The 23,585-nt window shown below is 40.5% G+C and overlaps 1 protein-coding gene across 1 annotated transcript in view; it reads right to left on the bottom strand.

The window, feature by feature from the left end:
* Positions 1–23,585, bottom strand: part of PTPRZ1 (protein tyrosine phosphatase receptor type Z1) — a 173,136-nt gene that overhangs the window by 48,181 nt on the left and 101,370 nt on the right. The window contains exons 7-11 of the mRNA XM_055314632.1: positions 19,447–19,604; positions 19,142–19,292; positions 9,740–9,924; positions 7,978–8,104; positions 1,577–1,623 (exon numbers count right to left, since the gene is read on the bottom strand). Coding sequence (XP_055170607.1) covers positions 1,577–1,623; positions 7,978–8,104; positions 9,740–9,924; positions 19,142–19,292; positions 19,447–19,604 — 668 coding nt within the window. The remainder of the gene's footprint in view (positions 1–1,576; positions 1,624–7,977; positions 8,105–9,739; positions 9,925–19,141; positions 19,293–19,446; positions 19,605–23,585) is intronic.

Below are 23,585 nucleotides of genomic sequence, written 5' to 3'. Positions count from 1 at the left end.
AGTTTTATTGTAAGGCCTGGATCATGCTGGAGATACTTTATCCTTCAAAATAATGCATTTTTATTTGAAGACAATCTAAGAAACATCGCCCAAACTATTGGCTTCCAAATTCAGTTTTAAAAACCATTACATGGACCCTGGGTGGCTTGGCAGATGAGTGCCTGCCTTCGACCCAGGGCTGATCCTGGAGTTCCAGGATAGAGTCCCACATCGGGCTCTATCCTGGAACCCGCAGGGAGCTTGCTTCTCCCTCTGCCTGCATCTCTGCCTCTTTCTCTCTCTATGTCTCTCAGAAATGAATGAATGAATGAATAAATAACCATTACAGATACGTTCCAGGAATTTGCCAACATTCATCCCTGCATGAATCCATGGTAGTGAATAGTGTCATGCATGGACTAAATATTTGTGCCTCCCTGAATTCCTATGTAGAAATCCTACCCCTCAGAGTGATGGTATTAGGAAGTGTAGCCTTTGGGAAGTAACTGAGATTAGATGAGGTCTTAAGGGTAGATCTTCATGAATGGGATTAATGCTCTTCTAGGAAGAGTCATGAGAGACCTTGCTGCTTCTGCTCTGCTCTCTACCGTGTGAAGATGCAATGAGAAGCCGGCAGTCTGCACCCTGGTGATCGCGGCTAGGTTTACACCTATCCATGTGTAGGCACACAGACACACACAAAGGTATCCTTGGCTGGATTTTGTGAACTCTCGTTGAAAGGTAGACTGCTCACTTTGGTAGAATAATCCTTTGTGTATAAATTAATCCTTTAATTTTTATAAGACATAAAAATTATTGAGATAATTCTACATGTGAAAATACAACCTAGCTGCTATTTATTTATTGCCAGATAGTAGTAGCATTAGTTATCATGCTCTATGGCCTCACACACACACACATACATACGTGTACATTTGTATTACATTAAGAACAGCACCTGCATTTAACATAATTTCAGTTACGATGAACAGTACATTTGGCTGTAGGGTGAGACAGAAGATGCGCCAGTCATTTTGTCTCAATTTTAAAAATTAAGCTCATGTTAAAATTTATAAATCTTTTAAAATACTTATTTACTTATAGGACGTTATGTTAGCAACAAACATTTATAATAAGAATAATCCAAACACAATTGTTTAGATTCAATGGGCAGAAGCGTATATACAACCTATATTTTGGCTCATATTTATGATCAATCTGTCAACCATTAGTTATTTATAAATAAACTGCAGAAATGTTAAGAATTGGTTAAATATTAGTCTTTTAGAAAAACTTGAACATTGAAAAAATTCTGAGTTATAGTTTATAGCTGTAATTATCTTGAAAGTTCACTTTTTAAATTATCACCAACCTTTTTGTTTTTTTTTTTTTTATTATACTATCAAAGTGTCTTCCAACTCTTCCGTGGAGGAATCATGTATATCAATTACATGCCTACCTACGAAGCTCAACAACTAACTCCTACAATGAATAATGCCGCACAAACTTTGATTAATGCAACATCTGAAATCTAGCCAATAACTGAAAAAAGACTTTTTAATTTTAAAACATTGTAATATGAAAATAGCTATAATACCTTGACTATTTCTTCAGTTCCAATCAATTCAGGGAAGAGGTCAAGTTCTACAAAAATAGAAACAAAATTATTAAAACGTTTATTCAACTATTTCAACCATGTGGGTTTACCTTTGGATGGAAAGAGGAGAGAGGAAGGGGGGGGAAGGCTTTTTAGCTTTGAAAATACAGAATCTCCAAAAATAAAAATCTCAGATTTTAGTTTCCGACAGTACTGAACACTGCGTAACACGCCACCACGCCAACCTACGTGAAGCTGCAGTGGAAGCCGCCTTCATCTCTATCCTCTACCCCAACTCCCTTCTCCTTCCCCCTCCCCTCATGTGTGGCTGAAGCTAAGAAGGGAGAGGGGGACAGGCTGACACTACGGAGTATAAAAAAACCCAAATGATTTTTTCTCAGTGTAGACCTTCATCCTTAACAGGGTTGAGAGTTAGGGAAATGCCAGGGATTAGGGGGAGAATTGACAGGATTTATTTTCTTATTCGGCTTCTTATCCCTTCAGTTCCTCTTCCGAGTGAGGTCAAATGATCCTCTTATACCGTGGATTTGGGCTCACGCTCAGACGTACGCAGGGCATTGCACCAAGTGGCCGGTGTCTTCCCGCAGGTCCAGCCTGGTGGCCGCAGGACCACATCATCCCAGTCCCTGCATCATCCCAGTCCCTCCTCTCCAGGGAAACCCGGCTGTGCTGTTTAGACGGGGAATGCACTGGCCAGGATCATTCAAGCCTGCTATTCCCAAGGACCAGAATCCGTGTATTTCCAGTACATGGATTATCTCGATCTTAAAACCTGTCCGCGAACGAGGAGAGACTAGGCGCTGGTTCTCTCCCGCCACAAGGAGTCTAGACACCACGCGGGTCACTGAGCGCCGAGCGAGAAGCAGGTTCACTCCGCATCTGAGCTGCGTTGGGCTCAGCCGGAATGAGCGTTAGCACAGCGATGCTTCTCTTGTTCCTATTACTTCACAGAATCTCATTCCACCCCCGACACTCACGCTCTTCCCTAGCCCAGGGCTGCTTGTGATTATGCTTTAGGCCTCTAGGTATCCTCAGGGGAGATGCACATTCTCTAAAGTTTTCAAAGGCAAAAGTGAACTAACAGGAAACGTTGATCAAATCCAGGCCTCTTCTATAATACAGACTTCCTTGAGTTTATTTTTATCATAAAATTTCTAGGCATTAAGAAGTGTTAAGACCATAAAATGTAGTCCTGTGCATGGATTCCATTTAGAGGAGAATTCAAGAAAAATTTGCAAGTGAGTCAATCTCTTAGAGAATTTAGGCAAAATTAATACTCCTAGCCATTCAGCTCTCTCAAAGTTTGTTAGCCTAAACAATTTTAATTTAGCCCTGAGTTAAATTCTAACCCTCAATTAGTTTTTTTCTTATTAAAACTGACCATGAAAAAGTTTGGAAACCTTTATTTGGACCATCAATGTTCTCTGTTTTCCATTTTTTGTTTTTCATGCTCTTTATTCTTCATGTTTTCGAATTGAGAGGATTTCAATAGTTTGAAACATTTGTGTCTCTATGACCTCCAAGGAAATCAGTACAGTGAGTTTAAAGATGGGATGCAGCTAAACTATAAAAGACAAATAAGAACCTTCAATATGATTTTCTATAAAACTACATTTAGAGAAGTTCATGCATGTGAGAGCCTTCAAATTCAGCATGTGAGACCATGCATAATTTTACCAAAATGTTCTTAAGTGGAGTCACACCCTTCATGAACTCTTAAAATATTTTAATGTTAATGAGGGCAAGTCATAAGAAATGTTTGTTAGTGACACATATATTATACTATCGATTTTTCTCTGCTAAGAGGCTATGGGAAAAAAGTCTCGATGATAATCCATTCTCTTCAACATGATTAAGGAAATGTTTTAAAATTAAAAACAAAGAAGCAAGCAAATAAAAACATGGTCTATCTTTACCTAACTTCATACTTTTAACAGGCAAAAGTAGTTTTCTTATTGATTGTCAAGGCTGGGGCAGGGCAGGTATAATTATCACAGTGATGACTGATTTTCTTTCAATATTCTCTGAGTGCATCATTGCATGTGATTTATCCTTATCCTTTTACCACAGCATAAGTTAACTTCAATTTGGTTTCCAATTAGATTATTTGAATTGACTAAAATTCTGGGGTTGCCCTGGATCACCTTTTCCCCCATATAATCCAGAAATCTCTCTGCTGAGTGTCTTCAGAACAATTGTGAAATACAATACTTTTAGAAAATTTTTTCTATCAGGGGCACCTGGGTGGCTCCGTCAGTTAAGCGTCTGTCTTGGGCTCAGGTCATGATCCCAGGGTCCTGGGATCGAGCCCCATGTCGTTGGGCTCCCGGCTCAGAGGGGAATCTGCCTCTCTCTCCCTCTCTTTGCCTGCCCCTCCACTCCCCACCCCTCCACAGCTCATGCTCTCTGTCAAATACATTTTTTTTTAATGTGTGTTTTTTTTTTAATCTTCCTGGAGATTCTAAAGCCATACTTCTGAGTCTGAGAGTTCACAGCGCACAAGGTATAGTTCTGGTGATGGGCGCAAGCTCATATTGGGTACCCTCTGGCCTGCTGGTTCTTCACCAGAATAACTGGTATTTTAGCAGCCATTGATCGGACTCAGACAATACTAATATATTAAGTAGTTCAAAATCATACTGGTTTGCAGTCTTCTCACTCACCTCATCAAAATAGACTGCATGAAGGCTATAAAAAGTCCCACAGTAAAGACTGTTAATGTATTTTTTTAGCGAATACAGAAAATTCACATGTGTGATAACTGAACAAAAGCTATTATTGGTTCATTACAGTTTAGTTTGGGGGCACATGTCATGTTAAGTTTTCTAGAAGAGCATGTTAGTAACACATTAATATTCCACGACACAAAAAAGCAACACTGATGTAGGTTGGCAAGCAAGGCTTATTTAATTGTCTAAAGAAAGCCAAGTTTCACACTGCAAGAGGTCGAAGCAACGTAGACTGCAATCTCTTGAAACTGTAATTTTAAATATTATATAATAACGGCCATAGCACATGATGGTACAGACAGAGCGAGGACAGAGAGACCGTGATTTAACAAACACAACTGTTACACAACCGACAAGCACACAACAACAGAAAAATGTGTGGATCTAAGTCACCATGCATTTAAATTTAACACATATAATTACCAAGACCCTAAAACGTGTACTTAAATGATATCCTCTATAATTGTATAATAATTAACTCTACATTATAGGAATGACACACTTATTTTAGTTACAATGAAATAAATATATTTATGAATAGTTTATTCATAAATACAGTTTTCTACAAAGTATTTGGAAAAAATATACATTTCAGTTTAAGCTTACTGGAGGAATTCGAATAGTTTCTTAATATGAATTTATGCAGGTTATTTTAAAATATACATTTTGCAGGTTATTTTAAAATATACATTTGTATATTTTAATTTTGTATATTTGTATACATTTGTATATTGTAATTTTAATGTATATTTAAAATATACATTAAAAATATATTTTAAAATATACATTATGCAGGTTATTTTAAAATATACATTTCAGTTTAAGCTTACTGGAGGAATTCGAATAGTTTCTTAATATGAATTTATGCAGGTTATTTTAAAATAGCAATTTATAGACATATTTAATGGACACTCGTTTTATGGTGACACTGTGGTACACAGCAAGTGTAATGAAAATGCACAAGCAATAATCAAATTAGCCAAAGTTAAATGCACAACTTAGAAGGTTGAGTTTTCCTTCGTAGATATTGATTAAGATATTTGAAATCTACCATTGAAAGAATGAGGGCAATTAGAAGTGACCCCCTTCATTTCTTTTTAACAAAAGTAAAAAACAATTCAGTATTTAGAAAACAGCTTATCCAAAATAATAATAAAATAATTCAACAGGGTACATTACAATGTTACTAAGGTAATGAACAATATGATTAACAGGATGAAATGGTACTGATGAAAACCATGAAATAAGCAGCAAACTCAAAAGCCGCTTACATCTACATTAGCCACATAAATTATAAAATTCACAAAGCTGGTAGGTACCATCACACTAAAACACAAGATAGTACTTTTATCAAGACTTCTACTGTGATATATTTACAACAGACACAATATTTAAGATAATGTAGTTTTAGTAACAAATTAAAAATATATGAATTGAAACGCCATTGCCACCTTTTAGATCAGAAAAAAAGTGAGTTCCAAAAGAACAAATCTTTTCTTTATGAAGAAATAGGAAGACCCCAAACTTTGGGTAAATTGGTTTTTGATGTAGGACTGCCACCAAATTATTTTGGTGGCAATAATTATAGAATAGTCTAAGTTTTTAACCTTGGATTTACAGAGGGATATCATAGTGAAACATCAAATCAAATACCATCTTTTACTAAAACATCATTACCGTACAAAATGCTTTAAGGGACTGAGATATCCATGGGGACTAACATCTCATTAGTTCGACAGTGTCCTCAGCCTTTGAATAAATGGAAATCAAGTTATAATATTTGTTATTTTGTACAAATGTGAACGTTCTACAAATGATACAAGAATGTTGTACTTTGTGCCAGTATAGACTCAGTCTAAAAGGATCACTCAGAAATTACTTCTGTAGAAAATAGACATTTGATCTGTTTTTCTTTATGCAATAAGCATTTCAAAAGTAAAAACGAAAGAATTCATAAAGTTTGAAATTCTGGCATAGTGGATAGAGCAAGAAAGACATAACACAAATAGCTGGAAGTAATTATTTTTTGTAAACTCCTGGGACATTGTTTCATGTGCAGAAATGAGAGTGGTATAATTAAACCAAGGTAGTAAATTAAATGAACGCATTTAATATAATTCATATCCTAAAATATACAATAGGATTCGAGGAGATTTTTACGTGCCATACTTCTTCAATTCACATATGATATTGGCCAGTATAGTCAATGTTGCACTGCTAGGTGGATCGATATGGGGAACTGTGGTGAGGGATGACAGTGGAGGACGGTATAACTGAAGCCAGGGTCAGTAAATTTGATACCCACATTTCAGTAAGATTTAGTGTTCACATTCCATTTAAAAATAGCCTAACTTTGAAGAACAATGCTAAATAAAAGCAATACATCATACCCAGGCCATGATGCAGATCGTAAGAAATATTAATTAGTGATACTGTCATCATGATAGTAGTAATTGATATTTATCAGCCATCAACATTTTAACCTGGGAAATAGCTTGGCAAGTTTCATAGCCCGTGGTTTAGAAGCACATATAATCTATCATCTAATGCTCTGACATATATACATCAACTTAAAAATTTAACTAGTGAGACCAACTATGTTGAGGTAATCAATGAGCAAGCTCACAATGGATTAAAGTCCTTGCTAATTCATATAGACCACAAAGGTTAATCAATATATCGGTTTTCCTTCAATGTCGAACTGGAATATGCTATAATTGATATAGTTTATTTACTATCCATCTCCATTAAAAATTTACAAAATATCAGTGAGTAGACTTAAGGTATGGTAGTGATGACCAAAGAATATCTACATTTGTGTATGCATGTTTGGATATATTTATGAATATGCATATGCATGTCTATGTGTATATAAACATATACATATACACATGTATACGTACATACATAATTCCATCCTATTACCTTAAAACTGCTTATGCTAACAAAGGGAAGATTTTAATTGTATTCATTTGTAAATGGTCAAATTATGATGCTGTGCACTTCGTTCGATTATTGCATAAGGTTTTAGATCAAAAGACTTTTCCATAATTCTTAGAGAAGATCCATGCAAATAAAACACAATTAGAAACATCTTTGTTTTGCTTTGTGAAAGAATACTGGCAAATCAGCTAAGAAGAAAACACTCTACCCCCTTCACACAGAATTATAGAAAGTGGATAAAAATACCTAAGATAAGCTGCTGGATACTTTGTACAGATATTCCAAAGTACCTCACATGATCCTACGATCACATGTATACTTACTACAAAATGCTTTGGGTGCTGAAAAAGGAAATAAGCACAAATGAAATCAACTCTTCATTATGAAAATATAAGTCTTAATATTTACATAGCTATTTTCATTTGATGACCATTACACACAACAACTGATTTTGCTGCTCTTAGTTTACAAATAGGAAACTTCAACGTTTAGAATGAATTTACTTATTGTCCTGCACCACATCTGCTGAATGAAAATGGTTTCCAAGCTTCATAAAATTAACTGATGATCCAGATAAAAAAAAAAAATAAATCATTTCGTCCTTTGGCCAAAACAATATAAAGTCAGAGATAAAGCACCAACTGTATCCAGTAACTAAACGAGCCTCATATATGTAGATAACATAAAGGATGTCAGGAGAGCACTTACCGGGGTCATCGGAAGGCATGTCAACAATGAGCTGGTCACTGTACTTTCCATATAAGCCATTAGTGCATATGGCTACTATCTGAAGCACGTAACTCATATTGGGTATTAAATTATTGAGAATAGCACCCTAAAAGAGAGATGCCAGTAATTATACAAATGTATTATAAGAGTCCTAACATAATAGACATCTACCTTTGGATAACATTTCTTATTTGCCGGTGGAATATTTATCTTATTAATCTAAGAAAAAATTTATGGGCTGTTGTTAAGTTGAACTTGTGATATTTGTGAATTAGGCTTTTTTGGTTTAGATATTAGTTTTAGAAAGTTTCATTTTGGGACGTCTGGGTGGCTTGGTCAGTTAAGAGGTTGCCTCCAGCTCAGGTCATGATCCCACGGTCCTGGGATCGAGCCTCACATCAGGCTCCCTGCTTGATGGGCAGCCTGCTTCTTCCCCTCCACCACTTATGCCCTCTCACATTCTCTTTCTCTCTAAAATAAATACATAAAAACCTTAAAAAAAAAGAGTTTCATTTTTACTAGAACTCATCAAATTCATAAACGAGTACCCCAAACTACAAAATTAAATATTTTAGACAAATAAACATGCAGCATTGGCAAAGAGCAAGATGTGAAAAATACAATGAACACCCAACTTATCTCTTAATCATAACAATATAGATGCCAGACAAGCTAGAATTATCTTCTCAACATCATTATGAAAAGAAAGAATGGCATATTCTTATAAATCGCACAGTGGATGTACTTCATAATGTCTCTGTTCTAGACACCCGGGTTAAAATGTTGTTATGTATTTTATCAGTTTAGTCCACATGATACTCAGCAGCGTGGTAACAAGGACAGTTTTTGTCCAGATGCAGATACCCAGACCTCGCGGGACGCCGGCCGTCTGAAGGCACAGTCAGTAGTGATTCCGGCCTGCCGTGGGGCTTTCCTGGAGCCATACCCAGACAGGGTCTTCTCAACTGGACCCCAATCTATGGCCAATCCCTCCCTACCAAGGCAAACTTTAATACTGAGATGCTCAAGTCACAGAAGGAATCTGTTACTTTTTTTTAAAAAGTATCAATTTTAATTCCGCCTAGTTAGTAGACAGTGCTGTACTGGCTTCAGGTGGACAACATAGTGCTTCAACTGTCCCATACCGTACTTTATTTTCTTTAATTTGCGTGCATGGCTGTGGAGGAAGAGGGAGTGGACCTTTGCCTCAAAATTATCTGCCTCCTATTCCAAAGGTTCGGACTCAGTTGATTTCACAGCTGCTACTTGGAAATTCGATGCAAAGAGTCCCCTACTGTATTTTTTTGTGCCGGCAGAGGATGGTGGGGACAACGATATATGACCGTATCAGAGCACTGAGATTCTACGTTCAATTATTTCCACAACTGTGAGAAAGTCAAGGTCATAGTCAAGGTATTTCGCTCTTTCTTGAGTCCCTTTATTTGTAAAGAGAGGCTACGCGAGATGAGTTTTAGTTCCCAAGTCTTCTGCAAGTGTCTGCTCTATAATGCTGTTGGTGGCCAAGCTGTGATCTTCCTGTCACTGAAAACTAGTAAGAACCTAGTGTGATTCACTGTGAGGTCTGACCTTGTTTGCTTGGTATAGCTTCTGCTCCCCTCCTCCCCACCGGAGCGTCTCACACAGAGTTTAGGGCGACAATATATCATCATCCGTTAAGTTCTCACCTTGAAAATTAAACGCTAGTGCTATCACTACATGAAACAACTGATCTTATACTTACCAAGTCTTGATAGCCGTCGGTCAAAAATTCACGCTTGGTTTGGTCTTCTCCCTCTAGCTGCTGATACAGAACGGCAAATTTCTCAATCATGGTATCATAAACCACTCGTGGTCTCTCCCATGTCACAAGCAGGCTGGTATAATTTTCTGGGTCAGCTTGGACATTTTCTGGTTCTGAACTACAAACTTGAGAGAGAGAGAGAGAGAAGGTACAATTAATGATACAAATGTCGGCCTCCAAGATTTTAACAAGTAAAACACATTCTACGAAAACGTGTTGCATTTAATTTCAACAGAAGGTAAAGCGTTACACTTCTCCACTGCAGAGCTTTTGCTTATGGCATCTCATGTACCTGGAACACTTTTCCTTCCCTCCTACCTCCACCTGCATCTACCTTCCCGTTCAGGAAAGGCCTAGGTCAGAGGGTCCCTCCTGTTATGTGGGCTCTGATCTCTGAAGCGATCTGGGTGGTTTTCAACTGTCTGTCCTAACACACAACTATTGCATTAGTTGCATGTTCTCTTACATTATTCTCTCCTCAAGAGGGCTTAAGTCCTATACTAGCTTATACACACAAGCATCACAGCTTTCTATTTCTATATTGCTTAGAATACTGTCTTGAATATATTTGGCATACAAATTCATTTTTAAAAATAAAGGATGTCTTCAAGCTCGTGATGTTTTTATTTCTCTTGTTTCATGTCCAACAGATATGTTTAACTCAGCATGAGGAGAATTTAAAATGACAACATATGGTCTGTTATCAGACATTGTTGTTGTTTCAAAATCCTCGAAATAGTGTAAAGTTCCCTATCAGAGAACACTATAGGAGAACAACTAAAGCTACCGTTTCTGTATTTTTCAGACTTGCTGACAAAAATCCCACGTTGGCAACTGATTTTAGGAAATTAGAAGATTTGTTTGTCTGATCTGAAAAAAGAGTTTGAAAATAGTTCAGGGACTTCCTAACAATGAATTCAAGCCCATGCTGGGAATCCTGTCAAAAATTTTGTCCCATTAGAAACAGGATTTTGATACTTCCTGAAGTATATTCATAAGGTGATAATTTGGACTAATTACAAGGATGAAAATCATGAAATTTCATGATATTGTGCTATTGGAGCAAAGCAATAAATATAATCCGTTCACAAGCCAGGTCAGTTTGCAAAAGAGGAGAAAGGTCTGTAACGCTAAAGACTGACATGGTCACAGAATCCAAGCTTTGCTCCTGGGAGACACCTGATGTTATGAAGCCACGAGATGAGACTACGCGGTCGACCTGAGTCAGCCGACAGCCGACAACCGACCGCTACAAAGACTCAGTGAGAATATACTCAGGATAGCATCAGGGTGGGACCAAAAAGGCTGTGGTCTCTCCCAGCTTGCAGTTTTGCTCATGAACACAAGAGAGCAGTCAAAACTAACACCTGACCGCGTAAATCGAAATCTGAATGGTCTCTGCATGTGTGATAACAGGAATTTGAGCCCATGTATGCTCTGCTGGCAATGGTATGTACATGATCCAGAAAAATATAAATATATATGCTTAATAATACATGCATGACTTTACATGAGTGAGAGACAGGAGGATTCACTGTACAAACTGTCATGTGTTGTTGTTGTTGTTTATTAAGGATTTAGGGTGAGGTGTTCCTTTGGGAATAAGAGGACAGTTCTCCAAAAATGTGAATTCATTAAAAAGCATGAATTCAGACTAAGACAAGGCATTCTTCTCCAGGTCTAGACGACATCATCACTCATCTAGGGACACTTCTTCAGTGGCCACGAGATGGCAGCAGACCGTCGATTATCCCCAAAGTGAGCCAGCCACGCTGGGAACTGTCCAGGGAGGAGCAGGATTGCCTGGGTCTCCCTGCTAGGGAAGCCCAGGTTCCTTCTGAGAAGGTCAAAGCAATTCTGGATAGTATCATGGGTAGACTTTGTCCCACAAAAAATCAATCCCCCTTTTTAGAAAGCGGGAATGATTTAAAGTGAACTATTCTCTTCCCCCCCAAAAATGAAACGATCTTAAAATTCATTAGAGTTGTACGCATGCACACAAAGCAAAAATCTCTTGAGAAAATAGAAAATTATTGGCCGCAAATGTGCCCAAAGGACTGCTGCTTAATTAACACACAATTACTTTGGCTGGATGTATGTGTTTATTCCGCCTTAATAGTTGAAACCCGCAGATGTTTCGAATTTTAAGAATCAGCATTAATATAAAGTAGGAGTTTAAAAACAAACTTGCATTTCCTTGTCATCGGGTTATTATTCCCCTTGCTTTCTGCGTTTTACAAATCTGTAAAAGCTTATAGGTAATTTAATAGTGTAGGCTTACATTTTAATTAGGGATTTATTATTTTTTTAAGATTTGTTTATCAGAGAGGGAGAAAGAGAGAGAGAGAGAGAGAGAGACTGTGTGAGCACATAGAGGGAGGGGGAGAAGCAGACTCCCCACTGAGCATGGAGCCCGACCTGGGGCTCAATCCAAGGACCCCGAGATCATGACCTGAACCAGACCCCCCGAGATCATGACCTGAGCCAGGCCTCTGAGATCATGACCTGAACCAGACCCTCTGAGATCATGACCTGAGCCAGGCCTCCGAGATCATGACCTGAGCCAGGGCCCCCGAGACCATGACCTGAGCCAGGGCCCCGAGATCATGACCCGAACTGAAGGCAGACGCTTAACCCACTGAGTCACCCAGGTGCCCCAGGAATTTTTTTAATGTTCCTTTTGTTTAGTGATAATCAACAGCTTAGTAATATGTTCTAAAACTTTAGCTAGACTTTATCATTTAGATGCTGAAAAAGATGATTTTATGGGAAAAATATACTTTAGAATGTGTTCCAGAGAAAAACCCGAACTGCTGTATATTGCTTATGGTCTTGCCAAAGGGCTGCCCTTCTACAGGGTAGGGATGGATCTTTAAAAGAACAATCTAGTTCATTCCATATACACTACGTTTGGTGTACACACAAAAAGCTGGGTAATGGTCATGGGGTAAGTTATTAATTTGCACTAAATTTTCCAGGTTTTCCTTACTGGAATTGGCTTATGTTATGTTCGCAGGATATATACTCTGTAATATAGCACTTGGATTAAAAACCAAGAAGAGTTTTCCAGATTCACATGTACTCAGACACCCAACACAAGCTACTAACTGATACAATAAATAGTAGCAAAACTAATTTTCTTCATCATGGGGAGTGCCAAGGGGCAGGGAGGCAGGGTTGGGGGGGTGGGGGGTTACGGAGAGGCCCGAGGGGTAGGGAGAGGCCCAGGGGTAGGGAGACCAGAGGATAGGGAGGCCGGGGGTAGGGAGTTCTGAGGGGTGGGGAGGCCCAGGGGCAGGGAGGCTGAGGGGCAGGGAGGCCTGCTTTCTTCAGGACTGAAGCCCACGCCCAATGCCTTCCACAGCCACTCGTGACCCAGTCACAGGTAGTGTCTTTGAGCAGCACAGGCCAGGAAGCGGAAGCTGATTCCCGTGGGCCCCCCGCCGGGCGCAGCCACGTCGGAGCTGGGGTCTGAAGCGGGTCACGCGGGGGACACCTTGTGCCCTGGCACCGGGCGAAGGCCGCTCACTCGGGAAGAACGGGGCCGGGGTCTCCTCTGCGAGCCACCGCAAGTGTCGCTCCTTTGAGGCCTCGTCACCGTCTGGGGCTGCACGAGCAGGGGGTGCGGTCCTCGCCCTCGGGGAGCTCAGTGCCAGGGCGGGGCAGGGGCAGGGCGGGGCGGGCGCTCCTGGGAAGGTGGAGAAAGTGTCACGGCTGTCCAGGACGTTCCCAGGATGTCCCCAGAACGTGCCCAGGATGTCCTCAGGACGTGCCCAGGACTTGCCCAGGATGTGCTCAGGACGTCCCCAGGACGTCCCCAGGATGTGCCCAGGACGTGCCCAGGATGTGCTCAGGATGTCCGCAGGACGTGCCCAGGATATGCCCAGGACGTGCCCAGGATGTGTCCAGGACGTCCCCAGGATGTGCCCAGGACGTACCCAGGATGTGCTCAGGATGTCCGCAGGACGTGCCCAGGATATGCCCAGGACGTGCCCAGGATGTGTCCAGGACGTCCCCAGGATGTGCCCAGGACGTGCCCAGGATATCCGCAGGACGTGCCCAGGATATGCCCAGGACGTCCCCAGGATGTGCCCAGGACGTCCCCAGGATGTGCCCAGGATGTCCCCAGGACGTGCCCAGGATGTCCCCAGGTTCAGCCCGGCTGTGTGCCCCGGGGCAGAGGCCGGTGCGGGTAACACAGCCCGCAGCCCCGCTGAGGCCCAGCTGCCCTGCAGACACGGGGGTCCCGGGGAAGCCCCAGCCAGGAGCCCGAAGGTCTACAGACTTGAAAGCAGGAGGGAGCAGCAGGTCATGACAAAGTGAACGTGAACGCCGGCACGAGTGTTAAAAGCCATAGCCCAAAGCGACCTGCCCCGATGTGACCCTGTCCGCGGTGGGACCCTGTGCGCAGTGGCGTCCTGGCCTCAGGTGAGGGGCCGGAAGGCGTCTTTCAGCTTCCAGCCCAGTCATCAGCCTTCCAGGGGACACATGGTCCTGACTTCAACAAGATACAGGACCTTCTAGGGAGAAAATGACCCTCAGGTCACTCTTCTGCATACAGCTGGAGGCCAGGGGTCACGGCCACGCGACCTTAACGGATGCTATTTAAAGCCACTGACCTTCAGGAAGGCGAGTCTACTGCTGTTTAATTCATCATGACATTTTTCAGGGAAGTAGAGAAAATGTCTCGCGACTCAAAGGCGGTTTTAGGCTGCAGGGTCAGCCTTTCATGCAAACCTGCCTTGAAAAGCATTTTCTATCATATTTTTTTAGACTGTTTGCAGTGAATGTATTGCAATGCTAGCAAGTGAAATCTGAGGTGCGTTTATGATCCAATTCAACAAGCCAAAGCCTTAAAACATGAAAAGCTTGAGGAGCACCCCACACCTGTTGTGATAGCTTGCCCCCCCCATGCACACACACACATGGCTGTGTGCATGCAGACACTACACGCATAGCAGCGGCAAGTCTGGGACATATTATGTTCGAGGGACTGTACTGCTTTACAGACTTTAGCCCATTTAAACCTCACAACAAGGTGGTCCGATTTTATAGGTCCAGTAACTTGACAATCTTTTAAAGACTCTATCTATCTATCTATCTATCTATCTATCTATCTATCTATCTATCTATCATCTATCTATCTATTTTAGAGACAGTGTGTGAGCTTTTGTGTGCATGCGCGGGGCAGGGTGGGGAGGAGGGTGGAGAATCCCAAGCAGATTCCTCGCTGAGCGCAGAGCTTGAGGCGGGCCTGACTTGGTGACCCAGAGATCATGACCAGAGTCGAAATCAAGAGTCAGGCGCTTAACTGACAGAGCCACCCAGGCACCCTGTGACTTGACAATTCTTATTTAACCAGTAAGTACTGGCAGCAGGGTCTGATACCAGAGGCCGACTGGGTTTTAAAGCCCCAGCTCTTCCCCCGCTGTGCTCCGGGAGGTCCCTGTTTCTTAGTTGTGGGAGAGACCTGCTAGGAAGGCGGCAGGAGAGCACGAAGTTGAACTTCACCTCCTTCACACGCATGCTGTGTTAGTTAGTCACATGCTGTGACAGTTAGTCACACAGATGTCTCATTATCGAAGACAGTTTTTACGGACTCCTTCAAGGTTCTGTTAAATTCTGTGGTTCTTAGAAGAGGCGGGGTCCATCCCACGATGCCAAAAAGAAATGTCTCTAATAAAGGGCAGCTCTACACAGAGACGCAAAAACACAGGGCCAAAGTTCTAGTAAAATAGGAGTAAAATGAGTTCCTGCTATGAATGCAAAAATGAACACGTCTTAATCTGTACCTTGCGGGAGTTTACATAGATATACAGACCTCACGTGGTTTTTGCAATTATTTGCAGTGTGTTTTTTGCAAAATGTATTTTTTCCACAGTGCATTTACTAAAAACCATATTCTGACAATTTTCATGCCACCCCTTCTCTCTTGGTCAAAATGAGGATGCTAGATATTTGCAATGTCAAAGTATACTAATGCAACCTGAGTGTCCAAAATTGAGCAGCTGGATTAGTAAATTGTTATGACTATACAATGGAATACTACACAAAATTAAGAATGCTGTATTGATACATTTGTATCATCGAGTAAAATAAAATCAACAAACATATATGTACTGTAGTCTCATTTTTGTGAGGCATAAGAATATATTTCTAATTTAAGAGAAAGTCCTGAAAGGATAGTCACCAAAATCCTCATGGTGGTGATCTCTGGGCCATGACATTACATAGGATTTTACTTTTTTTCCTATGTGTTTATATGTGTTCTCTGCCTTTTTAAATAATGTTCATATAATTAAAAACTTATTTCCAGATTAAATTTAATAAAGATTAAATCCAGGACATAAATGCAATCCTCAATTTTTATTCTCAAATTAAGTCCCAGAAACTAGAAGGGGTATACTGTGTCCATTAAGAAGAAAATCATCACAGGAATATGCCCAGGAATATGCAAATAATAAATGCAAATACTCATGATGGGAAAATCAAGAATTCAATCGTTCTAGTTTTTGAAAAAAGCCAATGCCTTTTTTTTTCTTTTGGGTAGGCTCCATGCCCAAGGGGGGCCTTGAACACAAGGTCCTGAAATTAAGAGTCTCACATCCTAACGAGTGAGCCAGCTAGGCACCCTGCCAATGCTATTTTTTTTTTAAAGTGTCATGTCATTAAGGCCATCAGTTTTTGTTGTAAAACTTGGGAGGCTTTAGAATCAGATCTGTGTTCAGGTATAAAGATATAGTTCTGTGCAGGGCAAGCCACTTAGCATCAGCTTCCCAAACTGTAAAACAAGAAAAATAAGGCCAACTGCACGCTGGCGTTGGGAAGCTGCAATCAGATTCACACGGTTCCATGCCCAGTTAAACCACTGGTGGACACAATACATGGTGATTATTGCTGCTTTTGTTGTTATTACTTGGTTTCATCACTTATCTGTGAAAAGAACAATGTCCTACACAAAGTTTAGACATAAAACAGTGCAAGAGGCACCCATCAAGCATAACTTTTTTTTTTTTTTAATGATTTTGTTTATTTTAGAGAGAGTGAGTGCATGAAGGAGCATGAGCAGGAGTGGAGCATAAGGGGAGGCAGAGTGAGAGGGAGAGAATCTTAATCAGACTCCAGGTGAGGGCTGAGCCAGATGCTAGCCTCCGTCTTACAAACCTGAGATCATGACCTGAGCAGAAACCAAGAGCTGGCCACTCAACGGACTGAGACACCCAGGTGCGCCCTGCTAAACTTTTATTATATGAAAACGAATTCTTTCAGCGAATATTTGCTGAATGAGAGCCTTGTATTAGCCCAGCAATGGAGGTAAAGATTTAATTACTTCCAACACGGAGCCATGTCCAGTGGGGGAGGCAAGTAAGTAACAGACAATTCTTATACTGTGGCAACTGCTACACACTTTGGATGCACGGAAATGACACTACTCCATGTGAGCAACACTGATTTTGTCCTCCATGAGCACGGCACCTTCACACCTGCACAGTCCTATGCCCGGGCCACAGCCAGGCTTGGTGAGGATGGAGACAGACTCAGAGATGGCTCCCCAGTGGATACAAAGTCTGCTTGAGTGTTGAAGAACAAGGAGGAGGCAGGCAAGTGAAGACAGCAGAGAAGACAGCCATGGAAAGGAAATAGCATGTAAAATACAACCTGGGAGAATGTGATCTTCCATCTTCACGGGATATCAAAGAGTCCATTCAGTACAAGAGAAGGAAGCCAGTGGTGGAGAATAAATGCTAAAACAAGTAAGTGCTAAACAGAACCATGTAATGATGAATGGTTTGGGTTTTATTCTAAAAGCAATGGAAAGCCACTGAAGGGTTTTAATAAAATACAACTGACAAAAGTATATAGCAAATAAAAATCATATTTATTTAATATGTTATTTGATCTATTGTATTTTTTCAAAGGAGATGGTTAAATGTAGTTATTTTTTTCCCTAATCAATTCTCTATTATTTACCAGCAGAATGTTATAAGTATTTAGTACTGCTGGTAGAAATATAATGAAATTTCCTCACTTTGGGGCAATTCAATTAGAAATTTATTGTCATGTTACATGTAGCTAGCTATTCATCTCTGTTGTCTTGTGCTCTATTTTACTGTTGTTGTTAAAGGATAAATACTTCTCATAAACATTACATTAAAATAATAAAAACATGCTGTTTTAATGCTAATCCTCAAAAGCAGATGATTATTAGATTAATATTATAGATGGCCAAAAATTCATTGTACAGCTGAGATCAAAGAAGGCCATGTACTTGGAAATGTTTTAAGTCCCCAAAGCAAAGGCTATTTCACCTATTTGTTTCATCAACTGGTACATTATCAATGTCAATGGAAAAGGAAAAGTCAGTAGGTGTATCTTATTGTGTTCTCTGGACATCTTCAAAAGCTTATGACTGTGTGTCAACTTCAAAAGACACAGAGGGCACTCTGGACGTCTGGAGACGTCTCCCCAGTGTTCTCTCCATTGCTTGGCCCTGACAAACATCTTTTCCCCCAAAGAAGGAAACTGGGGGAAAGACTCCCTTTTTATTCATTAAGAATACAGTCCATTTGCTTTTCATCCCCACTGCATGTTATACTCTTCCATCAGAGCTGCCAACACAAAGACTAGCACTTTACACCCCAAATCATGCACCAAGTCTTAGCTCAAATGTTGTTGTCTCACCGAGGCTCCTGACCACCCCAACCAGAAGTGACCTCCCCAAGCTCTGTGGACCTAAGCCGTGTATGCATTCATTTGTGCTGAAGCTCTTAGCACAAACACTAATGTGCATTTGGAAGTTTGTGCATGTGGTTTTGCCATCTATTACTATGTGTTTAATAATCACTTTCCTTACTGAATCTCAGTATTTCCCATCTGCAAAACGGGATTATTCCGGTGGGGAAGAACAGCTTTATTTATTTATTTATTTATTTTAAAGATTTTATTGATTTATTTTGAGAAAGAGAGAAAGAATGTGAAAGTATGCAAGCAGAAGGAGAGACAGAAGCGGAGGGAGGGAGAGAATCTCAAGCAGACTCCATGCTGAATGTGGAGACCAACATAGGGCTCAATCACATGACCCTGAGGTCATGACCTGAGCTAAATTCAAGAGTGGGATGCCTAACTGATTGAGCCACCCAGGAGCACCAAGGAGAGCTCTTTTTACATGTTATTTATAAATGTGGTTAGATTCAGAGAAGTCAAATAGCTTACCTAAAGCTATAAAGCTAATAATCAAATATTTCTAAAATCTAAGTCTTGTATATTTCCCATTATTCCACAATTATCTGCTATAACATTGAATCTGTAAAAGTAGTAGAAGAATTATATTTCAATACATACCTGCTTCATGAATCTCTTCCTTTCCAGTATATGAGGAAAACACCTGCCTAGAGAATTTGTACTGTTGTTCTCGGAAATTATTTTGTAAATAGTCCATCAGCATGACATAACCAGACTGCTGCATTGTAAGAACTTCACAAAACACAGCCAACTGGAAGAAAAACATCATTTAACATGTAACTTAACATATCTGCTTCAAAGGCATCTGCAAATGCTTTAAAATACATATTCAGTAGTAAATCTCAGAAAGTAATTATTTTTAAGTTACTTCAAATTTCTGCATTTGTTTGAATTTCCAAGATTACCTGGCTTTCAGAGATGCTAACTGTATCTTTAAAAATAATCCAGTCCACAGTGTCTGTGCAGGGAGGAGATGTCAATGAGCCGTTGTAAGTGTAATACTTGTCAGTTGAGTTTGGCAGAAGGTTCAGCAATATGAAGGGATCTAAGGCAGCCTGTTTCCCTACAAAGTAACAACATGCATCTCGGTTGGAATCTCAACACCTGAACTTGAGTGGCTCAAGGCTTCTATGAAACAGAGGCATATGGTTTGTTATAAATGTAATAAGAAATGAAACTAAGAATATTTGAGATACATTTCAAAAATGGTGACAAAACCAACATATTTTGAATTTCTTTATAAATATCGCTACGTAGGGTTAAATGTTTCAACTTTCAGAGTCTGATTTCTCAACTGGAGAGATTATTTCACATATAAAATATATTCAGAAATCATGTAATCATCTTAGTAGATACATTAAAATCATTTGAGAAGACTTAATACCAGTTTGAGGAAAACATCAAAAGCAAAACCATATTCTGGTAAAGATTATTTTCAAAAGCCTGTATTTAAGAATGACTTACTGGGCAAGTTTTCCTCCTAGAGATAAAGAATGAGAGAAAAAACTCCTGCTATCACCATTTCTAATTAACCCTGAACTGGAGGACTGGGGCAGTGCAATAAGGTAAGAAAAAGAAAAAAGTCATAAAGATTGGATATTTTCCAAATACATGATTGTGCATGGAAAACACTGAAAAGGATTTATAGACTTAGAATTAAAAAATATATTTTGTAAAGTCACTGTACATAGGACCAATATACCAAAATTAATTTTATTTCTATGTACTGGTATCAAATAACAGAAAATGAAACTTAAAACAACGTAACAAATATCAAATACAAGTAAACCTAACAAATGATGAGTATGACATCTACAATGACAATCACAGAACTTTCTTGAGAGAATTAGATAAAAACCTTAAAATGATGGGAAATAGTCAGAAGATTTAGTATTGTGAAGGTGTTGATTGTCCCCAAACTGATTTATGGAGTCAACAAATCCCAGAAGCTTCTGTACATGAGTGTATGTATGTGTATTTACTGACATGCTGATTTTAAAACTTAAATGGAAAACAAAAGTTAAGACAATCTTGAACAATAACAAAGTCACTGGAGAACTTTCACTACCATGTAAGAAGATCTATTTTATTAAACTATAGAAATCATGACAGTGACATATTCATGAAAAGATAAAGAGAATAATGAAAGAGAATAGAGAACCCAGACCCATACATATAGAGTCACTTGGTTTAAGACAGGAAAAATTACCATGTAGTGGGAACAGACAGCCTTTTCAGTAAACAGTGCTGTATCAATTGGCTGTCCTCATGGAAAAGCTGAATCATGATTCCCTACCTCACACCGTAAGCACCATGAGTTCTAAGTAAATTAGAGATCTAAATGTGAACAGAATCATAAGGCTTTTTAGAGGAAAATAGAAAATTATTTTTATGACTTTAAGGTAGGCTGAGATTTCTGAAATGGCACACAAGAAGGTTTCACCATAAAGGGAGAAATGATGACGTCTAATACATGATAATTAAGATCTATTTATCAAAAGCCACTACTAAGGAAATACATGGTAAGACAGGATGGAAAGCATAGTCTGGATACAATATACAGGATAATAAATATGGATTTTATTTCTATATATAACAATAATGATTTTATATCTTGTGCCCAGAATAAAGAATTCCTTTTTTTAAAAAAAATGATTTTATTTATTTATTCATGAGAGACACAGAGAGAGGCAGAGACAACAGGCAGAAGGAGAAGCAGGCTCCCTACAGGGAGCCCGATGTGGGACTCGATCCCAGGACCCCGGGGTCCTACCCTGAGCTGAAGGCAGATGCTCAACCGCTGAGCCCCTCAGGCTCAGAATAGAGAATTCCTATTAAAAAATTGGTAGAACTTTCCATCTGGCCTTACACCTCTGAAACATTCCAACTGTATCTTTTTCCTAGGATCCTCCCATTTTTGCTTTTGGATCTTCCCAGCAGCACTTGTCAGTAGCACCGTCTTGGCTACTCAGCTTTCCGCCTACCAGCCCTCACTCAGACAGCAATGTGCCAGCCAGAGGACATGTGTCCCCCTCCCCTCCCCATCCCTTGTCCTCCTCCCCTCAGAGCACGCCCCACCGGGTGCGGGGGACTGCCCGCCCCAAGCTGGGGGCATGTGCACTTAGGGCCTCGCCCGGGAGCCCGACGCTACTGTGGTCATCACAGCATCTCACGAGTTGATGAGAGCATCATCCGTGTGGCGCTGTGGAAACTGAGCAGGTGGTGGGAGCTGGGGGTGCGCGGGGCGCACAGGGCGCGGCGACCGCACGAGCTGCGGTGGGAGGACCCCCGGGCCTCAGCCCCCTGAGGCCCCGGCTGCTGCGGGAGAAGCACCCCCCGCTGCTTGAGCCCCAGGCCTCAGCCCCCTGAGGCCCCGGCTGCTGCGGGAGAAGCACCCCCCGCTGCTTGAGCTCCCCGAGGCTACCCGGAGGCCCCGGGGCTGCACAGGAACCCAGGACGCCTCTACCCGCCGGCCACAGCGTCAGCCGGCTTTCCGATCAGCTGCGGAGCTTTAAATAAAAACACGTGTTGGGGATCCCTGGGTGGCTCAGTGGTTTAGCGCCTGCCTTTGGCTCAGGGCGCGATCCTGGAGTCCCGGGATCAAGTCCCGCATCAGGATCCTGGCATGGAGCCTGCTTCTCCCTCCTCCTGTGTCTCTGCCTCTCTCTCTCTCTCTATGTCTATCAGAAATAATAAATAAAAAAAATATAAAAAAAAAAAAACAAAAAACCCCACCAGTGTTCCAGACCCCACCCGGACTGATTTAATTTAAATCTCTAGGAGTAAGGCCTGCGCATCTCCATTTGCAGGAAAGCATCCCCTGGTGATTTAAACATGCAGCCGGCACTGAAAACCCAGAGTAGGGGCACCTGGCGGCCCAGGGCGCGACCCCGGGGTCCCTGGGATCAAGTCCTAGGTCGGGCTTCCCACACGGAGCCTGCTACTCCCTCTGCCTGGGCCTCTGCCTCTCTTTCTGCGTCTCTCTGAATAAATAAATTAAATCTTAAAAAAAGAAAAAGAAAACCCAAAGTACAGTGAAGCTTTTGCAAGATGTTAGGTCTTTTTGAACCTTCTTTCCACCTGATAAAGTAAAATGACTGGCCTAGATTATTTTCATAGTCTATTCCAACTCTAAACTCCATGAAGACTGGGCATATCCAGAAAGCCTCAAAGAAAAAGAAATCCATTTAGAAGTTAAATTACTGAATGCTAATTTTTCTACAATCCAGAAAGTTTTGAAGGAAGGAGGGAATGATGGTAATAATTAAAATTATAGATAATTGCTTCCAGTCTGAAATTAAGACTGAAACTTAGAAATGAAAATCTGCTTGGCTGAATCGATAATGTTGTGTATATACAACCTAAATCTAATTTTAAACCGTTGGAAAATTCAAGTTCTGCTTGGTTTAGCAGATTCATTAGTAACTTCTAAAAGTATGTCTCCCTCTCTTTTCGTATCAACATGAGATTATCAGAATTCAGACTTGGATTCACGTTATCTGAAACTGAGAAAAATATCTTTAATATGTGAATGTTTCCCACTTTCAGATTTATGCTTTTAATATCCAAGAAATGTCATGATTAAATAGCCTCCTTCTTAATCATCAGTGGGCTACAACTGTTTCTTTTTTCTGCTGAAGATGAAATTTATCTTACAAATGTTCTGTGGAAATGCGGATGTGGAGAATACTAATTAAGTCAGGAGCCAAACATTGACTCACTGCTAAATTAGGCGGGAAATGAAATGACACCGTGAGAGTTTTGAGGCCAGAAAGGGAAGAAAGGAGGTGAGATCTGAATAGGGATGGTGAAACAGAGAATTTTCTTGAAATACTGTTTTGTACCTTGTTTTTAAAATGTTATTTACATATACATCCTGGACTTCTGTCTTGGATATCACAGGACTTTTCAATTACAGTAGAGCTTTTCAATTAGGCCATGGTCTTTCAAGAAAATTGGAATAAGGTAATTTTTTTGAATATACGTCTAGCAAAGACATTTGCTTCCTCTGAATCACCTCACTACTGTTAACACAGGCGAGAAT

The sequence above is a fragment of the Nyctereutes procyonoides genome, unplaced genomic scaffold, assembly GCF_905146905.1.
Source record: "Nyctereutes procyonoides isolate TBG_1078 unplaced genomic scaffold, NYPRO_anot_genome, whole genome shotgun sequence".
NCBI lineage: Eukaryota > Metazoa > Chordata > Mammalia > Carnivora > Canidae > Nyctereutes > Nyctereutes procyonoides.
This window is presented reverse-complemented; position numbering and strand designations above follow the sequence as displayed.